The 22,256-nt window shown below is 40.2% G+C and overlaps 1 protein-coding gene across 3 annotated transcripts; it reads right to left on the bottom strand.

Annotated features, from left to right (window-relative positions):
• Positions 1 to 1,989: 1,989 nt before the first annotated feature.
• Opalin (oligodendrocytic myelin paranodal and inner loop protein) lies at positions 1,990 to 21,599 on the bottom strand. 3 transcript variants are annotated; one of them, XM_004838576.3, is made up of 6 exons: positions 21,239 to 21,584; positions 17,513 to 17,548; positions 13,398 to 13,433; positions 12,012 to 12,146; positions 7,129 to 7,185; positions 1,990 to 5,014 (listed from the first exon to the last, which is right to left on the bottom strand). In XM_004838576.3, exons 1-6 carry the CDS (start codon positions 21,239 to 21,241, stop codon positions 4,838 to 4,840), a joined length of 444 nt encoding a protein of 147 aa, XP_004838633.1. In that variant the 5' UTR covers positions 21,242 to 21,584; the 3' UTR covers positions 1,990 to 4,837. The 3 variants fall into 3 exon arrangements, with proteins under 3 accessions (XP_004838633.1, XP_087041168.1, XP_087041169.1); XM_087185042.1 differs by lacking the exon at positions 7,129 to 7,185 and having other exon boundaries at positions 21,239 to 21,591; XM_087185043.1 differs by lacking the exons at positions 1,990 to 5,014; positions 7,129 to 7,185 and adding an exon at positions 7,194 to 11,862 and having other exon boundaries at positions 21,239 to 21,599.
• Between the last annotated feature and the right edge of the window lie 657 nt (positions 21,600 to 22,256).

Genomic DNA, 22,256 nt, shown 5'->3' on the forward strand with positions numbered 1-22,256 from the left:
TATATCTGATATTCTGTCCTCACATTGGTTCATTCTTCTGTGTAAACTTTCAATGGAGTGTTTAATCTCTTGGATATCTATTTACATCTGCTTTATGGATTCCATTTGTTTCCTATGCTTGGATTCCATCATGTTTCTTAGCTCCTCTATTTTTTTTTTATCTGGGTCTGCTCTAAAGTTATTAATCATGTCTTGCACTATGTAAACAATCTCTGTTGTTATCTGAGAAATTATTTCTAATTTCATTTTTTCCAGACCCTCTTTCATTGCCAGTTCAGGGAGTCCAGGTGATTGAGTATCAGATTCTTCCATCTCCTTGCCCATTGGGGTTGCCTTAGATGATCTAAAGCCTGGTTTTGAGACTTGTTTAAGTGTCTTCTCATTTCAACAGATGCAGCCTGCTGTGCCTTTGTTGAAGTGACTTTTTGCTTGCCCAGTGGTCTTTGATTCTCAGCAATTCACTGAGAGGCCTTTTCTCTGGTGCTCACCACTGTGCCAATTCCTGGGTTCAGAATGGTGGTATTCTGGATCCCCTCACTGCCCTGTTGTCCGGGCAGGGTTCTGGCTAGGGCCTGTGCACACTTGGGATGATATCTAGGTGTGCATCTGGCTGGGGCCTACCCCTGGCTTGTGCCTGCCCTCCTGCATAGCTGTTGTCTGGGAGGGCCTTTGGCTGGGGCTGTGCATCTGAGTCACTGGTGTCTGAGTGGGCTTCTGGCTGGGGTCTGCATACACTTACCAATAGTATCTGGACAGGCCTCTGGCTGTTGCTTGCCAGCCTGTGAAGCTCTTTGTTCACGTTGGCCTTTGGCTGGGGCCTGTGTGCCCAAGCTGCTGGGGTTGGGGTGGGGCCCTGGCTGAGACCTGCCCATACCTGTGTTGCTGTGGTCCACACTGGCTTCTTGCTGGTATCTGCATGCACTTAACAGATGGAATCTGGGTAGGCCTCTGGCTACTGCTTGTGTGCCTGTGCAGTTCTTTTCCAGGTGGCCCTTTGGCTGGTACCTATGGGCCCAAGCTTCTGGGGTCTGGGTGGGACCATGGCTGGAACCTGCATACTCTGGTGTTGCTCTGGCTCACACAGGCTTCTTGCTCAGCCAAGCTGTCTTTTGCTCCAACTTTACAGGCAGGCCCCAACTTTACCAGCACTTTCTGGTGAAACTCAAAACTTTTAAAATCATTAGCTGTACCACATACTCTTTATTCTCAGTGTAGAGCTGGCTAAAAAGCCCACAACAGTACCCATGCCACAGCCTCAACATTAGGCTGCCTTGAAATTTCCTCCACCAGATCATATTAGTCCATTACCCTTAATCTCAGTTTCCCACAAAGTCTTAGGACATCAGCAAAATGTAGACAAATTTTCTGTCAGAGTGTAACACACATAATCTGGGGTCCAACTGCCAATGGATTCTTTCTTCCCAACTGAAACCTACTGAGCCTGGTCTTTACCATCTGCATTTCTATCAGTATCCTTGTTTTCTGAGCTATGAACAGAATCTCTCATCAAGCTTGGCTTACAGCATTCCAGAGCTGTTTCTCCAGCTGGGACTGCCAAACCTTTCCAAACTCCTTCAACAAACCATTTCCAAAGTCTTCTGAACTACATGGCAGCATTGCAGTACAAAATTTATCTCACTTAATCCTTTCATTGCCAGGACAAATGCCTGACACCTGCCACTTAAGGAAAGAGAGGTTTATTTGGGCTCATAGTTTGTACAGGTTTAAACCCATAGTCAGCTGGCTTTAAGTCAGGGCAGCCTGGTAGAGAAGAAGAGCTCAAGGCATGGTGTCCAGGAAGCAGAGAGTGAAAGGAAAGAGCTGAGGAGGGAGATAAATTCTTCCAGGCCATGCCCCTCCCAAGGACCCACCTTTTCCAATCAGGTCACACCTTTAACAGCAAGTTAAAATAATTCAATTACCCTCCAAAATCCCTGATTGTGATCACATGAGGCCTTAAGGGGACATCTAGATATAAACAATAACATCTCATTTTATTTTTCATTTTATTCCAAAATAAGTTTTTGTGCATATAGCAGAAATATAGGACAGACATACTAAACCTTACTAGTTTAGTAGGAACAATTTGAAATATTCTAAACATGGATTATAAGCAGAATTCAAATAAATGATCCAAAGTACAAATCATAACTTATAGGCCACAGGCTTATCGAGATATCTGTTTTAGTCCAGATTCACAGCTACCTTGTAGAGTTTCCATTTTATAAGTACAGACCTGGGGCTCTAGGTGATCAACAACTTGCATGAGGGTTGATGTCTATCAGTATCAAAGTCAAGGCCACAACTGAGTTCCCAGTACATACAAGATTCTTCCCAATGTGTAAGAAGTAAAAGCATCAGCAACCCTGTGTACATTTGCTTCAAAATGGCCAAATCTGCTTGTCAAAGGGACTGAATCCAGGGGACTTAGTACAATTTCAAACTTAGTACTGAATTTCACAAAGGGCTTTGAAAAGTAGGTGTTGACATGTGACAGGTTTATAGAACCTGTTGTCAGTATATTTCTGAGCAATCAGAGCTCTATGTGAGAAAGGAATATTTTCTAGTACATCAGCATTGCTCATAGAGTGGAACCCAGGATTTCCCACCATACAGCCTGGCCTACTCAAAGGCAGTGGCCAAGAACAGGGCAACAGACTGTCTGAAAACTTCTTCATGGGAGTGATGGTGAAGGCTTGACCTAAGCTACTCAATGTTGTCTTTTTTCTTTTTTATCCTTAGATGGCAGGCATATAGCTACCCAACTTATTGCTTTCTTCTTGAATTCTTCCCTCTGGTATTATTGATCTCTCTTCGTGGCCTTTTCTCAATTCTCATAGGATGCATATGCACTTATTGCTAGTAATCTCTCACAGCAACTCATTTTTCCTCCCCCTTCTTTATCTCTGTACACATAAAAACCCCTCCCACACACACACAAACATGTGCACACACAAAATCCATTGCAGAACTGCTTGACTTAAATATTCTCTAATCACAGATGCAAGTGAAGGTGATAAATGACATGTCTACTAGGCCAAGTGACTGGTAAGATATCTGACATACTAGGAAAACAGCTTACCTAAAGTCATAGAAAAAGTGAAGTTAGTACTGAAGCCAGAAGAAAGATAAAACAAGCAAAGTGTGGAGGGGACAAAGAGGCCTTGAAAACTGGGAAGGAGTGTTACTGAGATAAGAGAAAGTCAGAGAATGATCTATTCTGGAGTTATTCACACAAAGCTGGACAAACAACCAGTTTATGCTTGATGAGTGCAACAGCACTCCAGTTGGTGTCTTCTTTTCCATTAAGCCTCCCTGGAGAGAATCTTCAGTAAGCTAAAATGGCATTGCTATTCATGGGCTCAAGTATTCTTGTTCTCTCTGAAGACTTTTGTTGTTCTTGTTCTTGTTCTTGATGATGATGATGATGATGATGATGATGATGATGATGATGATGATGATGTTTAAATAAAAGAAATTATATCCTTGGAACTACACATAAGGCACAAAGTTTAAAGATTTGAGAAACTGTCATAAGAGGCACACATTGTCTTACTTTTACAATGTCTCACTGTAAATAAAAGTCATTTTAAGGGCTGGAGATTTAGCTCAGTGGTTCCACCGCCTGCCTCACAAGTGCAAGGTCCCAAGTTCGATCCCCAGTACCAAAAAAAAAGTCATTTTAAAATAAAACATGAATCTCCTCAACTTCAACATCTTGAAGGGTAAATGTTATACCTCAAGTTTCTGTACTTGGAATGTATAACTTGTAAAAACCTGTCTTTTGCTGGCTCATATGTAAGGTCAAGGTCGCATTTAGATCTAGGTTTAAAATTTTACACACTACTAGAATTACCTTTAGATATCAATCTAGAATCAACTTTAGATTTCAACAATTTGGATTGCAGGCCATGGAAAATGTTTGACATAAATATTTCCTTGGTGACCTTATAAATATAGGTAATAAGTACTGGTGATCAGCTGTTTGACTTTATCAGACAAGCACTATAGGAAGAGGTAAGAAAAAGTAGGTAGGGAAAGAGAACTAAAATTTTTAATAGTTAAAGTGGCAAACACTTCCCTTTATTTCTTCTTTAATTTTTTTAATGACCTCACAAATCAAGTAATATAAATCCCCTCTTAGACAAAACCAAAGACTATGGCTTGGAGAAGTTAACTGACTTCTCCAAAAGTCATACAGTTGTTCAGTGGCAGGTCCAATTTTCTTTAGGCTGCTGCGTGACATGACCAAACCATATCCTGCCCTATGATCAGGAAATGTGTGGCTCCATATGGCCTTTTATTCTGAGATATTCAGAAATAAGAAATAGCGAGCTGAATACCACATTTGGGAGAGTATTAGACTGAAGAAATAAGAAATGACTTCCCCTCATGCATTTCACATAAGTTTCATTTATATTCTAACTTATACTGGGCTGACCTTGGCCAACATTCCTACAGAAGCCAGGCCTGATACCTTTTTTGAGAAAAGGGATGTAATAAAAAGATGAAAAGGCAAGACACTCAGAAACCAGGCCCTTTTCCCAAAATCACAAAGGCAAATTCCCACTGGAGTCAAGACAGAAGCTTAGGAGTTCATCTGGATGTATAGTAAACACATATGGTGTTTCACTACTTATTAAACAATAGATCTGAGAGTCAGAATGAACCTTACTGGAACCATCCCCTAAAGAGATAAATCCACCCAAAAGTATTCCACATCTACAAATGAAATGTGAATTGGTTAAGAAGCAGCTTGGCATCTGTCCTCTCCAAGTACAAATCCCTATGTCTTTGGCCCTGTTTGGATCCAGATCTGCTCCTTGACTAAGTTACATCATTCCAGGCTTAGTCTAGGTATAAGCCACCACAGTCCCCTCCTTCTCTCTATTTCTTCAGGAGGATGGTAAGTGTCAGGCAGGGGCTGCTCGCTTCCTGCTACAGTCTTCACATATATGTGGGCTTCTTGTGCTCCTGTAGTATTCTTCATATGTGTGGGTGACCTCCTAGGATTCTTGGGAAAAGAAACAGATTTTTTGAAAATACCTCTCAGAGACTTCTGCTGCTGTCCAAGATGGAGTAATACAACCATATTTACCCTCCCACCTGAAATAACCAAAATTCAGGGGAAAAATTGAAACAATAGTTTTAAAGACACTGTACATCAGATGAGGAAGGACAGTGATCTTTGAAAAAGAGAAAATAAAGTGAGGAGAGGTTTGCAATTGATGACCTGACTGCCTTTGGGATGTTTTCAGGTCATGTAATTCTCTTTTGCTTATTAACATAGTATCTCTTTATCCATTCTTTAATGTTTAATCTACTTGAATCTTTATTTTTAAAGTGGAGTTTTGTAGACATCATATATTTCGATCTGGCTTTTATAACCAATCTGAGCATCTCTGCCTTTTAATTGAGGGTATTTAGATCATTTACATTTAATATGATCACTGATATGGTTGAGTTTAAGTCTACTGTTATGGTTGAAATCCAAAGTGTTCCCCAAAAGGGTTATTGTATTAAAGTCTTGGTTACCATCTGGTGGAATTTGGAGAAGTGATTGGATCATGAGGGCTCTAACTTCATCAAGTGGATCAATCCATTGATGAGTTCATTAGCTGCATGGACTCTTAGGAGGTAGGGCTAAGTTAGAGGGAGTAGGCCCCTAGAGGTGTGTCTTTGATATATCTTGTTCCCAACCCCTTCCTTTCTGATTATTTTCTTCCCTCCTTCTCTTTTTCCCAGGTGCCATAAGGTGAAACCATTGCTACATCATACCTTCTCACTATGATGTCTTGCTTTATGTTAGGCCCACAGCAATGAAACCAGCTTACCATGAACTGAAACCTCTGAAACCATGAAACAAAATAAACCTTTCTTCCTTTAAGTTGTTATTCTTGAATATTTTGCCATAACAATGCAAAGCTGACTAATATACTACCATCTTGCCATTTGTTTTCTACTTGTTCTGTCTGTTCATCTTCTCTAAAATCATTCTCTGCCTCATTCCATATAGATTTTAGAAGAACTTTACTAAATTTCATTTAAAAATAGGATTTATATTGGAATTACATTTATTATATACATAATAAATGAACCACCAATTTGTAGTGTTTGATATCTTTATGCCATTAAGTCTTCCTGCCTAGGAACATGATATATCATCCTAGTTTTTTAGGCATTTATTGTTGCTTATTAAAGTTTTATTTCCATGACAGGATTACATTTTTTGTTAGATTTATTCTTCAGTATTCTATATATTTTTATCACTGCTACAAAATGGTATTTTGAAGGGTGGAGGAGGTGAAGGGTGCACAGGTCATGGGGAAAAAAAATAAGAACCAAGATACAACATGTACAGGTACAAGCACTCAGTGATAAATGTAAATGTATTGTATACCTAAAATGTACCAATAAAAGAATTTTTTAAATGGTATTTTGTAAATTTTTAATTGATTTTGTTAATGTTAAGAAGTGTACATTACTTTTCTATTTTAATTTTTTGATCCAGTAAACTTGTTAAAATACCTTGTTAATTCTAATAACTTATCTAGAATATTTCATTTTTCTATGTAGATGAGCATATCTTCTACAAATAATGACAACTGTGTTTCTTCCTATTTTAGACTTACATTTTCTTTTTCCTATCCTACTCTATTGGCAAGGATCTAAGATACAATACTGAATAGAAGTGATGAATGTCTTTTATTTATTTCTGATCTTAATGAGAAAGCTTTCAACATTTCATCATTGGGAGTGACATTTGCTGTAGTGTTTTTAAAAGATTGCCAACTTTCAAGTGAAGAAGTTCCCACTCTAGTTTGCTAAAAGTTCATATTACAAGTGATTTTTTTAAACTCTCCTCACCCCTAGAGATAGTCACAGTTTTCCCCTTTTAATTTGTCTGTGAAATAAGTAATATTAACTTGATTTTCTAATATTAAATAAACCTTGAACTCTTGTCTAGCCAATAAAATTACAGTGAGAACCACCTTTGTACTTGAGCTTTTTCTGGTCCCCTTCCTTCCACATGCACTCATATCATACATCTATATATGAAAAGCCTTAAACCCTTTAACATGGTCAATGTATGAATCATATATATAGATTATAATCAAAAGTTCTTACTTCAGATATCTTGGGTTTGTCATAGATTTCTGAAATTTCACATGGTCTTTCAGTTTCCTAAAAAAAAAGGGGGGGGGGGTTGCAGCATTTGACCATAACCATGATAAAAATCAGTGGTTCTTAACCCTGAATGCACATTGGAATCACCAGAAAGCTTTAAAAGCAAAATACACAAACAGATAATTACCCCTGCAAATGAAACAAACTCAAGAAACATCATTATGGGTTTCTCAAAAATAATCCAGAATTGACAGTATGAAGAAGTAGGTGGGAGTAGAGATAAAACAAGATTGACCATGAGCTGATAGTTGAATTCACTGAACTATTCTTTTCTACTTAGTGTGTGTATAAAAGTATGGTAATCCCCTTTATCCAAGGTTTTGCTTCCCCCAGGTTTAGTTAACCAGTGGTCAACTGGGGTCTGAAAATATTAATAGGAACTCCAGAAATAAGCAATTTATAAAAGTTTTAAAATTGACGTTCTGATTCTGAATAGCATGATGGTATCAACCCATCCTGCTTCATCCTGCCCAAGAAGTGAATAACCCCTTTATTCAGTGTATTCATTCTCTATATGCTACCTGCCCTATGTTAGTTGAGATGGAACAAACCACACTCACAAAAGTTATATTATAGTATATTGTTATAATTTTTCTATTGTTGTTAATATCTTACGTCCCTAATTTACAGATTCAATTTTATCATGGGTATGTGTACATTGCAAAAAACATTATGTGTGTGTGTGTGTGTATAGACACACACACACACACACACACACATATATATATATATATATATGGTTCAGTACTCCACATTGTCAAACATCCGTTGGAGGGTATTGGAATGCAAACTTTGTGAATAATAGGGGAATACTTGTATCATTAATTAAAATAAATAATAGTCCCACAGCTCTATCATCCAGAAATTCTGACTAAACTGATTTTGGTGATTGGTATTTTTATGGCTTCCTAAATGATTTTAAAGTACAAGGAAGACCGGGCCGGGGATTTAGCTCAGTGGTTTCACCGCCTGCTGTGCAAGCACAAGGACCCGAGTTCGATCCGCGGTACCAAAAAAAAAAAAAAAGGACAAGGAAGACTGAGAAACTATTACTTACATAGCACCATTACCCACAATACTTCTTTGGGTTTTGTTTTTGGGTTTTTTTGTTTTGGTTTTTTTTTGTCCTTTGTCTTTTTTGGTACCAGGGACTCAACTCGGGACATTGTGCTTGCAAGGCAGGTGGCGAAACCACTGAGCTAAATCTTCAGCCCACAATACTTCTTAATGTTCTTAAAGTTTACAGGTTGCCAAAACATCTTTATATGAGATCATTCTTATGGCTTATATCCAAATGTCCCACTTCATGTGCTCATAGGTGGGGCTTTTGGGAGGTGTCTGGATCGTAGATGTGTGATACTGGATTGTGGGTGTGTGGTAACTGGATTAGTCCACTCATTGGTTTAGTATAGCTCTCGCTGTAGATAATGGGAAGGCTCACCCTGGGTATGGGGGCACCAACCAATAGGCTTGTAGCCTAAATGGAATTAAAAGAAAAAGGGAGACACTGCTTGCTGCTTGCTGCCTGCCATGCCATAGACTCTTCTCTGGCATGCTCCTCTGCTATTCTGCCCTGCCTTGGAACCAGCCAGCTACAGACTGAAACCATTACAAACTGAGCTAAAATAAATCTGTCCTTTAACTTGTGGGTGTTGGGTACTTTGTCCTAGCAACAAGTAACTAAGACAGATTTTGGTACTAGAGAATTGGAGTTGTTGCTGTAACATTACCTGGCCATGTGGTTCAGAAATCTGAAGAAACAGTTTGGAGAGGTTGTGAGATGCTGGCTGGAGAAGCAGCTCTAGAATGCTATAAGCTCAGCTTGATGGGAGATTCTGGTCAGAGCTCAGAAAATCAGAATGCGGATAGAAATGCAAGCAGTAAAGACCAGGTTCAGGAAGTTTCAGTTGGGAATAAGAACTATATGGACAGTTGGACTCCAGGCCATCTGTTATACTCTGGCCAAAAATCTATCTAAATTTTGCCCATGTCCAGAGACATTGCACAAGACTGAGATTAAGGGCAGTGGACTACTTAAACTGGCATAAAAAATTTCAAGGCAGTCTAATGTTGAGGTGGTGGCATAGCTACTATTGGGGGCTTTTAGTCAGCTCTATCTTGAGAATTAAGAGCAAACAGTCCAGTAGAATGATTTAAAAAGTTTTGAGTTTGGCCAGAAAGGAAGCTCCAGTAAAGTTACAGACTGCAAAGATGGAGCAGAGGAAAACTTAGTTGCTGAAATGATTGGTATTGGAAAGCCAGGTACTGTACTTTGGAACTGGACAATAGAAAACATGGGTCACAGGAACCAGCAGGACACCAGCCTTTGCAGCCTCAAGCTTGCAAAGGTAAGACTTTATTTTGAGAAGAGAGCCCCAGTGGACCATGTTCCAGATGGCAGCAGCCTAGGGAATTTGTTCTTTGGGATTGGGTTTATAGTGCTTAGCCATTCAGGCACTCACTAAATGCCTTTATAGCCAAGAGAAAAGGAAGTCTGGCTACTGCTGCAGATGGCAGCAGACCTTGGCATCAGCCACATGGTGCTGGTTTTAGACATATGCAGGATGAAAGAGTCATGGGGTTAGGAAGACTTATATCCATTCCAGAAGAAGGCCTGGGAGGCCAGATAGTATGACCCTGAGATGGCAGTGTGTGAAGCTATAAGTGTGAAGCTGAAGGTGCAGTGAAGACCCCAGAAGGTTGGAGAAGCCAGGAACATAGATCTTCTGAGGAAAGTTACAAGAAATGATCAAAGTGGCCCAAGAGAGAAGCCATGAAAGCTACAACCACCAGCAGTGCCATGGGGCAAAGCCACCCAAGCTCTTTAGAGTTCACATTTTACCAGAGATTGCCCTCGGTGCTGAACATGGAACCATGGGATTTAATGCTTGCCCTGCTGGATCTTGATCTTGCTTAGGTCCCATTCCTCTCTATCCCTCTATTTGTGCCTTTTGGAATGGGAATGTTTATCTTGTGGCATTGTATGCAATTTTCTTTACATTTTTATAAGGGCTAAGAGTTTACCTTAAATCTCAGAGGAAAGTTTGGACTTGCACTTTCCAGCAATGCTGAAACTGTTAGGACTTTGGCAACTCTTAGAAATGAACTAAATGCATTTTGCATAAAGGGATGAACTGAGTCTCTTGGGAGTGAGGGATGGAATGTTATAGGTTATATCTAGATGTGCCCCCAAAGCCTCGTAGGTGGAGCTTTTGGGAGGTTGCTGGATTATGGATGTGTGATACTGAATTATGGTTGTGTAATAACTGGATTAGTCCACTGAATGGTTTAGCATAGCTCCGGGTGTAGATAATGGGAAGGCCCACCCTGGGTATGGGTGGCACCAGCCAATAGGCTTGTAGCCTGAATGGAATAAAAAGGGAAAGGGGGGCTCACTGCTTGCTGCTTCCTGCCTGCCATGCCATGGACTCTTTCTCCTCTGACATGTCACCCTGCCTTGGAGCCGGCCAACTATAGACTGAAACCTCCACAAACTGATTGCTAAAATAAATCTTATTTCCTTTAACTTGGGGGTGTTGGGAATTTTGTCCCAGCAATGAGATAGTAACAAAGACAATTACTGTCCATGATTTCATGTCATCCTTACAATTCTGCCTGCCTCTTTAAATAGGGAAAGTAGAACATTTTTTTCTCCCCAGTGGAGCTGGTAATCAAACCAAGGGCCTTGTATATGTTTTGCAAGCATTCTACCACTGAGATACAGCTTTTTGTGATACCTGTTTTTGTTTTGTTGTTGTTGTTTTCTGTTGGGGGGGGTTGGAGGTTTTTTGTTTTCTGGTTTTTGGTTGCTTGTTTGTTTTGGTACTGGGGATTGAACTCGGGACCTTGCACTTGCGAGGCAGGCTCAGTGCCACTGAGCTAAATCTCCAGCCCTTTTGCTTTGTTTTGTTTTTGTTTTCTTGAGACAAGATCTTGCTATGTAGGTCAGATGGCCTTGAACACACTGTGTAGCCCAGGATGACCTTGAACTCACAGCGATTTCCTGCCTGAGCCTCCTGCATGCTGGGATTACAGGTAAGTGCCACCATGCCTGGATGATACCTGTTTTTTAATTGATCTGACAAGAGCATAGAAAATGTTAAGTTACATGTCCAGAATCATCTAAATAATAAAGTGATAGAGCCAGGATTAGAAGCTAGGTTTTCTGTCTCTATTAACGCTCACCAGTGTGAAAGCAACCATGAATATTTATAAATCAAAAATGAAAGGAGAACCCAGAGCCTACTTAATACTGTTCAGTCATAACCATGGACCTTTGTTCGATATTGGTCTGCGTTGCCCTTGAATTCTGAGTATGGTCACCCGAGGAATCTAACATTGAAGGATGAGGGATACATGGACATTCTCTTGTAAATTCTGCATGTTCAGACCACCTAGGGAAAAGATGTGGTCTGGACATATCCCTGCCTGCCCCCATACTTCTTTGTCTCTTATATTTTCTAACATCATTTCTGTGCTCTTTGTGAACCTTGTGCTCTTTTCTCCACCTCACCTTAGAAAATACACTCACTGTACAGACATGCTTGCCATGGCAACAAACATCTCTCCACTGCTATTGCCACCTCACATGCCATCTTTGTTGCCAGGGTTGTCTTCACGTGACCTGAGAGTTGTATGCACATCAGCTCTTTCTGGAGCAGAACTGAATTGAATCTGAAAAGGAAATATGGCACAGGGACTTCTACCACATTGTCCTCAGGCAATAACACAGATGCTCAATTCTGATACTTTTAGCTCAAATGCCAATTCACTGAAATATTGATTCCTACTACATATCTAGATCCAAAAGACCTGGTACTCACCTCAGCAGACTCACTGCTTCTGCTTCTTCTTCTTCTTCTTCTTCGGTGAACAAAAGTAAATAGTAAGGCTACCAGGAGGGCTGTGGCCACCAAAGATGGGATGCCTGCTGCTAATCCAACAGAGGGCCCACAGTCCTGGCACAGAGAGAAAAACAGAGTCAGGGGAAGCTCAGATTCTTTAATACTAAAGGAAAATTTCAATAGATTAAAAATAAAACAAAAATCTGCATAGACTATACATGTCATATACCATATCAAAAGAAATGAAATACTGTGAAAAAAACATTTTTAACATATATGACAAATGACTTGCTGTCCTAGGATTTAATTTACATAGTAGTTTTTTGTTTGTTTATTTTTGTTCTTTGTAGTACTGGAGAATGAAGCTAGGACCTTCATACTGAGCTGCATTCCTGGCCATTTAGATCCAGGGTCTTGCTAAAATACTTAGTTATCCAGGCTGGGCTCAAACTTGCAATCTTCCTGCCTCAGTTTCAGAGTACAGGGATTACAGGTGTACACCCAGCTGTTTAAATCAATTGGAAAGAGTGAAATCTAGTAGAAAAATGGACAACTGATCTGAAGAAGCATTCCCAGGAACAGAAACACAAATGTCTCAACACAGGAAAAGCTGAGGTACAAATCAGCACAATTAGATGCCATGTTTACCTACCAGTCCAGAAAAACGTGAAAGCTTTTATTATATCCCACACCATTTTCATATGATTTTTAAGTTATTTACACTAAATGTATTAACCAATTTTCATGTGCCCACATTGCTTTGATTTGGGTAAAAATAGTCATGCTTGTAGCCACATAAATTTTTAGATTTCCAGATTTTCTAGAAATACTGATGACAATCTACAGAATCTCTAATAGATGTGCAACACTTGTATAATGCTGGGTTCTCTTTCCCTTTTTGAGGATATGATTTTATGGAAAAATAATAAGACTCTATAAGCCAGATAGATACAGGTGGATGACTTTTCACATGATAAATGCATCCATGAAACCAACACTCAGGTCAAGAAATAGAACACTGCCTGGACCCCAAAGTCCCCTTCATCTCTCTGTGTGACGACTGTCTTGAAATCTCACTCTGTAGATAAGCTTTGTCTGTTTTTCATTATCACAGATACAAATATAAGGTTTATATTCTTTTGTACCTGGCTTCTTTTACTCAATCCTTTGTGACACCTACCTGTGATTTTTATGTTCTCCCTTGGTTTTGAGCTTAGGTGGTCATAAGAATAATTGTTGAGCCAGGTTCTGGGTTCTGGGATTCACATATCAAATTTTAGTCCTCAAAACAAATATATGAGGTGGGTAGTTTTCCCTATTTTATAAATGATGCAGTCAAGGGTTGGTACTTTAAGTGATACTTACTGCTTCATTCCCACCTGTAACAACTGGAAAGGAAGTCTGTATGAAAAAAAAGGAGATATATATATCACATAATATATATATATTACACATTACACGAGACACACACAATATATATATTACACATTATTACACGAGACACACATAATATATATATATTACACATTACAGCAGACACACACATAATATATATATTACATTACATGAGACACACACATAATATATATTACACACTACACGAGACACACACATAATATATATATATTACACAGACACATACATTATATATATGTATTACACATTACACAAGACACACACATTATATATATATACATATATATATATTATACATTACACAAGACAATCTATCAAAGGTTAAGCTATAACGCCTAAAGTTTACTCCTTGGGTCAACTATTAACAATTACCAAACAGAAATGTGTCTGGTTGTTTCCTGGGTAAGAATTGAAATGAAATTTGGCTATGAGTAAAGAGGATTTTAAAATTCAGGTCTTTATTATTGACATATTTATTATTCACCTTGTGAATATGTTACATCTCAAAAAGTTTTTCCCTGCCCCTTACCAGAATAGCTTGGCTATAATGGAAACAAATACAAATATTGGAATAAGGCTGTTAAATAAGCTGTTAAATAAGGCTGTTAAATAAGGCTGTTAAAGAAAGCCTTACTTGTTTTCAAATATATAATGAAGCAAATGGCAGCAATTGTGAATTCGTCATGCTCCTGGGAATAAGACTACATTGAATGAATATATTATGTTGTTCTGGTTCACATCACTCAAGGAATGGGACTGGATATCATTCATTTCTGGGATATGAAGGCAAATCTTGCCTTCATCAATAACTCTAAGGGAACAGAGTTCTACATGACAGCTGACTATGTAAACTATGCTCTGTAGTGGAATGTAGGATTAAAAGTACTGGAAATATAGCTCAGTAGTAAAGCATTTGCTACAGTGTACATGGTCCTGGGTTTTATCCGTACCACTAGGGAAGAAAAAAAGCACAGATACTGGGCTTGCAGTGGCTTCAATGGTGTGCCCATTTCTCTACTCACAAGCTAAGGCACCTCATTCCTTCATCTACATAGGGACAGTAGTAACCACCCTCTAAGGTTGTTGTAGGGTCAAATGGGTGCCAGAAATATGGGTTTTTGTTATCCCTTGAAATTTTACAAACCTCCGGTCAGGCTTGTTATTTATTTAGTCCTCTCAGCAATCTCAAGTCCCAAGACTTTTGAACAATTATTTTACCAATAAAAAAAGAAATAGCAAAACAAAACAGACCTCAGGGAAGTTTGGCACTTGTTCAAGTTCCCATATATAACCATGAATCTAACCTGAGCTTGTGTGTTTGGATTCTCTGCCCAGCCCTCTACCAGGAAGAGAGATTTAATAACCAGACACATGATGGTTAAATAGTTACCCTTTCACCTAAACATAATTTCCTCAATTCACCCCCATATTGCTTTAACCCTGTATCTATCTTTTATGTTTTATTTGTAAGGGTAGTGGAAAGAGTCAGCTATCATTTAAGGTAAAATATTCTATTTTCGGTTGTGGAAATTTACTTGGGCTGGCTTTGGCCAAAAAAACCCAAAAACTAAACTAAACAGAATGGAGGATAACTCATAAGATGCAAATGCACCTTATGGAGCTCAAGAACAGGTGGGAAGCTCGTTCTCCAGGTAGAACCAGAGATAGGAATGGGATAGGATAGGAACTTGTCAGGATGAAGCGACCCCTCTCTCTCCATCTCTCCTAAAAGCACAGCTTTTAGTCTGTGCCTTTCCTTGCATGTTGACTCTTTCTCTATATATATATTTTTATAACTTTTGCTGCTCTCATGAGTACTTGTTAATTATACCAGCTAATGCTTATGGAGCATCTAATATGTACCAGGCTGTTGAGGCCGTTCAAACATTTACCATATTGATTCATTTATTCTTTTTTTTTTTTTTTGGTACTGGGGATCAAACTCGGGACCTTGCACTTGCAAGGCAGGCGGTGGCACCACTGAGCTAAATCCCTGGCCCCATTCATTTATTCTTTACAACAGCCAGTGAAGGAAGAGGAAGTTAAAAGAATTAAGATGTGTTATGTACATGTACCAGCTCCCCATGATGAATGTAATCATTATATACTCCAAATACATACTAATAAAATTTTTAAAATTTTTTTAAAAACAGCCAGTGAAGTAGGACTGATTCCCATTTTACAGATGAGAAGAGTGAGGCACAGAGAAGTGAAGTAACTTATGTGAGGTCAAACAGCTCTAAAGTGGAAGACTTGAGTTGTCTTGCTCTAGGATGCATGCTCTTACCCATTGTGCCAGCCTGCCTCTAAGGTCAAAGGCAGCAGCCCAACTCAGTTTTTCATACTTGAGGGTTCAGTATGGTCCAGCAGGGAGTGACTTGTCTACTTCACCCTGTTCCAAACTCCCTGCAGAGGCTCTACTTCCAGGTTCCCACCTCTCCCACTTCTCAGTCTTTTTCCACTGCACTGCCAGGTAGAATGATCGCCTTTGATATCCAGAGAGGCTCCCCAGGATGCAGGATGTTCTGTACTAAAGTAGATGGTCTTAGGCAGACTAGGGTGACTGGTCCTTCATAGGTTCAAAACAGGGAAGGGACACTTCTCAGAGAAATGAGCTGTTAACCAAGATGATGTTTCAAAAGGTGACATCATAAGAGCCTTCCTCCCACCCTACTCACCCCTGCTATCCCAAACAATGGCTTCTCTGTATTATGTTGATGTAATAGGCCAATCCAGGATAAGATAAAGTCGGCGTTTCAATAGATCCACAGGGTTCCAGCAGCCAGGGGGTAAGTTTAGCACCAAGTAAAGGAAAAACTTTGGCAAATAAGGACAGGGATGGGGAATCTGTCTGCAGACACCAGGGAGAGGCTGAAGCAGAGAGGCAGGGCAAGTTGGAGAGGTTCATCAGGCAAGGGAGGGGCAGAAGGCAGGGGACCATCCCCAGGAGGGTAGCTTGGAAACAGATGATCAGGACAGACAGTGGTGGGCACCAGAATTTCAGCAGTAAGTTACAAGGGTCTTCCTGTCACTTTCTGGAACTATGCTCCATGTAAAGTAAAAATGAGAACTAGCTTCAAGATCCTCTTTGAATAACCATATAACTTATCAGAAAAATTTGGCATGGTCATATAACTTAAAAACTGGGCCAAGAAAATGCCTCACTCAGTCATGGCATACTATTGATCAGAAAACAACCCTGGATGTTAGTGTTAACTCTATACAACATGAGAATGGAAAGCTGGAAGTGCAGCTGTGGATTGAAGCTGTATGCCCTCAATAACAAAAAATTTGTTTTGATTTTAAACTAAATATCATAATGAAAAGATTTAAAATGTTCATTCGTGCTGATCCAATCATCCCCCTGCCAGAATACATACTAAGGAAATAATCTTAAATGCAAACCAGGTTTATCTATAATGATGTTTATCACAAAATTATTCCTAATTACAATTAATCAGTTAGAGAAATAATTCATTTAATTGAATAGCATATGACTGTCTTCAGTTATGGTTATTAAGACTGATTCAAAATACTTAAGATATAAAATTACATGTAAAATAAGAACACAATACAAAGACAACAAAAGTCAAAAATTACATTAAATCAAATAAGATGGAAGGGGTTATACTAATGTTTTCTGCTAGTAGGAATTTTGGGCTTTTTGTGTTCTTCTATTTTTTTCAAAATGTGCATTTATAATTTTTATAACTGAAAAATTATTCTCAGCACTTCTCAATTATTCATCGTTTTTGTCAGACATCACTGTATAATGGGTGATCAGAAAATACAGTGAATGTTTACATTTTAAAATGTTATTATGGTAAAGACACATTGCCATTAATTCTCCCTCAAAATACTCCCCCTCACTTCAAACACACTTGTCCCATAATTCTTGGTAATGTGGCTGATACAGTAATAAGTTGTTTTTTTTAAGTTAAACATTCACCATAGTTTTTGATCACTCCTTGTACATTAGGTGTATGGGACAAAGTTCGGGACTTCCCATGTAAATTCTGCCCAGACCTTTTCAGCCCTGTCTGAACAAGTTCTGCTATACTCACCATATTAGCTGGCAGTGTGAAGTTTAGTGAAAAACTCTGCAAGAGAGAAGAAAGCATTTAAACTCCTCGGAATGGATGGTGTAGGTCCTAACCCCTCCCCTAAACTCATCACCCTGGAAAATTCCACAAAAATGTATTGATCCCATAGATAGTTTGTACCAGCCCCAGTCTCTGCTTCCAGTCTTGGCCCCAGAAGAAGGAGTGGGGAGTAAAGAAGTCCGAGGTCATCTCAAGCTTCTCCCTTAGCAACAAGTCAGTATTGCCCCTTCTCCTCCAGGTCTCCAGTAGGAGTTGGATTAGGGAACCAGACAGTGAGGCTCTGGCCTAACGGGCCCTAATCCACAAAGACAATGGAGAAACATCACCAGGAACTCAGCGAAGTACTGGAAGTTTTTTCCCCCTGAGGTCCATTCAGGCCAAACACTGGGTGAATTTATTTATACAGTATTTTTTACTTGGTGTAGGTAAGCCCCCCAAGAGGCATGGTCCAACACCTGAACTTTAATAGCTTCCCAGGAAAGTTAACCTGGAAAAGACCAGACTTCTGATTGTTCCCCAGTCCAAAGCTACAGAGCTGCACTGGTCAGGATGACAGGGGAGAAGTAAACAGTCTCCACTCTTCCCTCACTTAGCACCCCATCTCCTTTCTCCCCTACATGTGGACTCAATATTTAAAGTGTGGACTCAACAGGGCACCAAATGGGCTGCCCAGGTACCTGCTTATCTGGGCCATGCCAGCCCAGACCAGTGCTCTTTTTTGCTCCCTGTCCCCATTCTATTGCCCCATTTGGGGCTCATTGGTACTTCTTTCCAAGATTTCTCTTTACCAAGTCCCTTCCGTGCCTAATGAGAACAATGGGTAGACAAGGCTCTGATGCAGCTAGTGGCACTTTCTGGTCCTGGTTCTCCTGGGTTGAAGTGATCCTATTTTCACCTTCTAGACTCTGCTCCTTGGATTAGTGACCATCTAGTCGGGCCCCCCTTCAGCCCCAGCCTGCCTGATCAGCAAGACTGGACCATACTCCATGGCTTAATCTTCTCCAAGGCTAAATTCTGTCTTTCTGAAGCTACAGGTTTGCTAAATTTTTATAACTGGGATTGAACTTGGGACCTTGCTTGCAAGGCAGGCGCCAGCACCACTGAGCTAAATCCCCAGCTTTTGTTTGTTTTGTTTTTTGAGGTATTGGGGATCAAACTCAGGACCTTGCCCTTGTGAGACCGGCAGTGGCATCACTGAGCTAAATCCCCAGCCCCTCAGGTTTGTTAAATTTTAACACTGAATGTTATCCAATAGGAATACTGTGAAAGACTAAAGAAACCTAAAGAAGCACATTTCAGATCTGATGTGTCTTGAAAGTCATTTTACACCTCAAAGCCTCTTTTGGAAGGCAAAAAATGAGACTCGGGGACTGAACAGCAATTACTTCAGGGACAACTGAGAATAGTTAGAGCTTCACTCTGAAATAAGCCAAATGAGCTTGGCTTATGTGACCCAGATCCAACCTGAAAGATGTTATAAAGCAGATAGTCCTGATATGTGCAAAACTGATGAAACTATTTTCGCTAATTCACTGGTGAGTTGGAATTCAGTTGGGTTGATGAATGAAAAATTTTCCTATGAACCAAGAATGTTTTAAGTACTTACAATGTATACTTCTCCCAAAGATTATGTCCTTTAATTAAGATGGCCCTACCCAGCCTGTATACTTCAATGATAACTTTGCCCACTTCTCTGTCAGTTAGCAAAAAAGCACTTTCACTCTGCAAATATCTCTCAAGAATGGAAATGAACTTTGAAAGTCTTCTGATGACAGCCTCTTTCCATCACTCCACAAGGCTTCCAAACAACTCCTGCAGTTTCTACAGGTGAATTAGAGGCATGGTACACCTCTTCTTCCAGAACAATGTTGGAGCAAGGGGAACACCAGGGTCTTTTAGTTCAGGGTCCTCTTGCTGCCCTTCATGCTGATGCCAATCTAGCCAATAGGTGCCACAACGACCCATGGTGGTTAAGACACTGAATGCAGCTGCCCAGAGCTTATCTCATCAGTGAGTACTGGGCACTGATGTCAGCAGGCCCAAGACAAAGCTTTCTTTGGGTGGACAGCAGAGAGGAGAAGCAGCAACAAGTGGGCCATTGCATGAATTGTTTATCAATATTTGGATGATGAAGATTTTGGCTAATTTCAGAAAGGCTTTCTTATTTTGTAGAAACACAGTGTGGTGCTCTCATGGAGAGAAAAACATGATACAGTGCCCTTTAGAGATGTAGCTTGGTGGAGTAAGGCAACCCTGGGCCTCGAGCCATCTGATCTGGGCTAAGTAGAGATAAATCACTTGGATTCTTGGGTCTCCATTTCTTCACAGCAAATCTATTCTTCCAGGCTGAGTTTTTCCATCCTCAAAATGGGACACTATGAACTTGACCTGCCTGCTCCACCCAGTAAATCTAAGGGACATGAAGTCTGTGGCAGCTTTCAGACCTGTCAAACACTGTGGTATGTGAGGGATCACATGGTGTCCTGTTCTTTGAGGCTGGTAAGCACAGAGCATGGATGGGGAACCCACTTGAAAAGTTTTGTTGTAAGGAATTATAAGCATGAACTAGCAATATTCAAAATTCCAGAATTGGATGCAGTACACTCTTGGCTTATTGTTAGTCTGAGGGATATGTGATACCTACAGAATGATTCTAAAGGCACCTGGGGATTCATAGTGGCTAAGTGTCTCTTATTAGGAGTTTGCTATTTGTGAGGAGAAGGAGGGAGAAACAGGACAATCACTTGCTGTTACTGAGGGTGTGCAGGTATCAGATGCTGTTCTCATAACCTCCCTATGAGGGAAAAGTTATTCCTACGTCATAGCTGTAGAACAAGATAGGTTTCTGTAGGTCACCAGCTTGTAAATGGTAGAGATCAGGTTAGATCACATTCCTAACTCCAAAGCCTGATCAGCTTCTTTGAATAATCTTCCCTTGTTTTTAAATTCCACATATAAGATCATGCTGTATTTTTCTTTTTGTATCTGGCTTATTTCCCTGAAAATAATATCCTCCAGGTCCATCCAGGCTGTGGAATATCAGTTTCTGTAGCCATTCATCCACTGAGAAGCACCTGTACTGTTTCCATATTCCTTTAATAAAGCAACAATAGAAGCCTCTTCTGTTTTCCCTCCTAACTTAGCAAACATCATTTGATTAAGTCAAAATGTATCATAAGTCAATAAGAAAGGTGGGGAGTTTCTGATGCAGTGTGTGAACATCCATGTTGCTGATAATATAGCAGAAGGCAGACTGACCAAATAGGAAAGATAAAATTATTGATCAGATCCATGTCTTCAACCAGGAAATGAATGTAGCTGAAACATCTACTCTGTACCTTTGTATGGACAGGGTTAAAAACAAAATCTTTATATCAAAACAAAAGATGAGACCAGCAAATATTAAATGGGAATTTTTAAAAATTACTATTTTTCCCATAGGAAAGTAATTAAAAACCAAGCCAGGCTGGGGATTTAGCTCAGTGGTTCTGCTGCCTGCCTTGAAAGAGTGAGGTCCCAAGTTTGATCCTCAGTACCAAAAAAAAAAAACCCAAGCCACTTCACTTCATTGTACAGGGGTAGAGTTTATTTGATAGTATTATGAGACTTGGGATTTAAAGGCTTAGGAATTGGTTTTTATAGCGACAAAGGAAGATTAGTACAAAAAAAAGATTAGCTCTCACTCACCATTTCCACCAGCCTTTCAAGAACCTTCTCCAGTCACTGCCTTCTTCGAGTTCCTTTCTTGCTGGTGTTTTGCTTGTGTCTCCCATTCACAGGAACATCCAACTGGGAGAGCTGGAGAGGGAGGGCAAGAGGTGGTTCCCAGGGAGCCCCAGCAAAGCCATTTATGGTCAGGGGAGTAGTCAAGCCCTCGGCCCATCCCTTGGGAAATATAGGCTTCTCTCTTGGCCACTGAATACAGCTCAGGTCTTCCATCCTCTTTGCCTTTATTTTTTGTCCTTTTTTATTTTGTAGGCAGCTTCTTTAATCTCAGCAAAGAAGCCACAGCTGCCCTAAGAGCTTGGCAGCCGCTGTGCCTAAAAGCTCTTTAGAAACAGTAGGTCACAAGGGCTGAGGCTGGCTGCCCCATGCCCAGCTGACAGGCATCAGCATTAACCACATTACTGGCCATGATGCTGTCAGCATACTACCAGCATCAGTGCAGAGAATGCCCACAGGATGGATGATGGAGCCCACCCTGTTGGAGGTAGGGCTATATCTGCCACAGTGAACAATACACAGTAGTTCATGAGTGGCCTGGTGGCAAGTTTGGCCTTCCTGCTTTCTGTCCTCACATTTCAAGGTAGAGCTTCCCAGAGCTGAGAAAGCTATCAACATAGGCCACCATATATAGTTTATTATTCCCGCATGTGTTTGTTTCCTTAAGACAGTGAGTTGCCAACAAAACAACAGAATTACAGCCAGTAATTTGGTCATTTAAATGGAAACCACCATTACAGGAGCAAACAGGGGTGTAAGGAGAGATGGACTGAAGCAACTAGGGAGGTCATTCCTTTGGCATTTACACTGCCCATGAAAGGTGAAAAGAGAGTGGATGTGTGAAGGATAGAAGGAAGAGGGTCCCAGGCAAGAGGGCACAGTGGATGCAAAGCCCTGCAAGTTCCCTCACCTGGTGGGAAGGAGGCTGGTGCCACTGGGCCAACTGACAAAACCCAGGGAGGGACCCTGGGACAGGTTAAGG

This window comes from Heterocephalus glaber, unplaced genomic scaffold (assembly GCF_053883595.1).
Source record: "Heterocephalus glaber isolate CG9 unplaced genomic scaffold, H.glaber_assembly_v1.0 deba00001497, whole genome shotgun sequence".
Lineage (NCBI taxonomy): Eukaryota > Metazoa > Chordata > Mammalia > Rodentia > Bathyergidae > Heterocephalus > Heterocephalus glaber.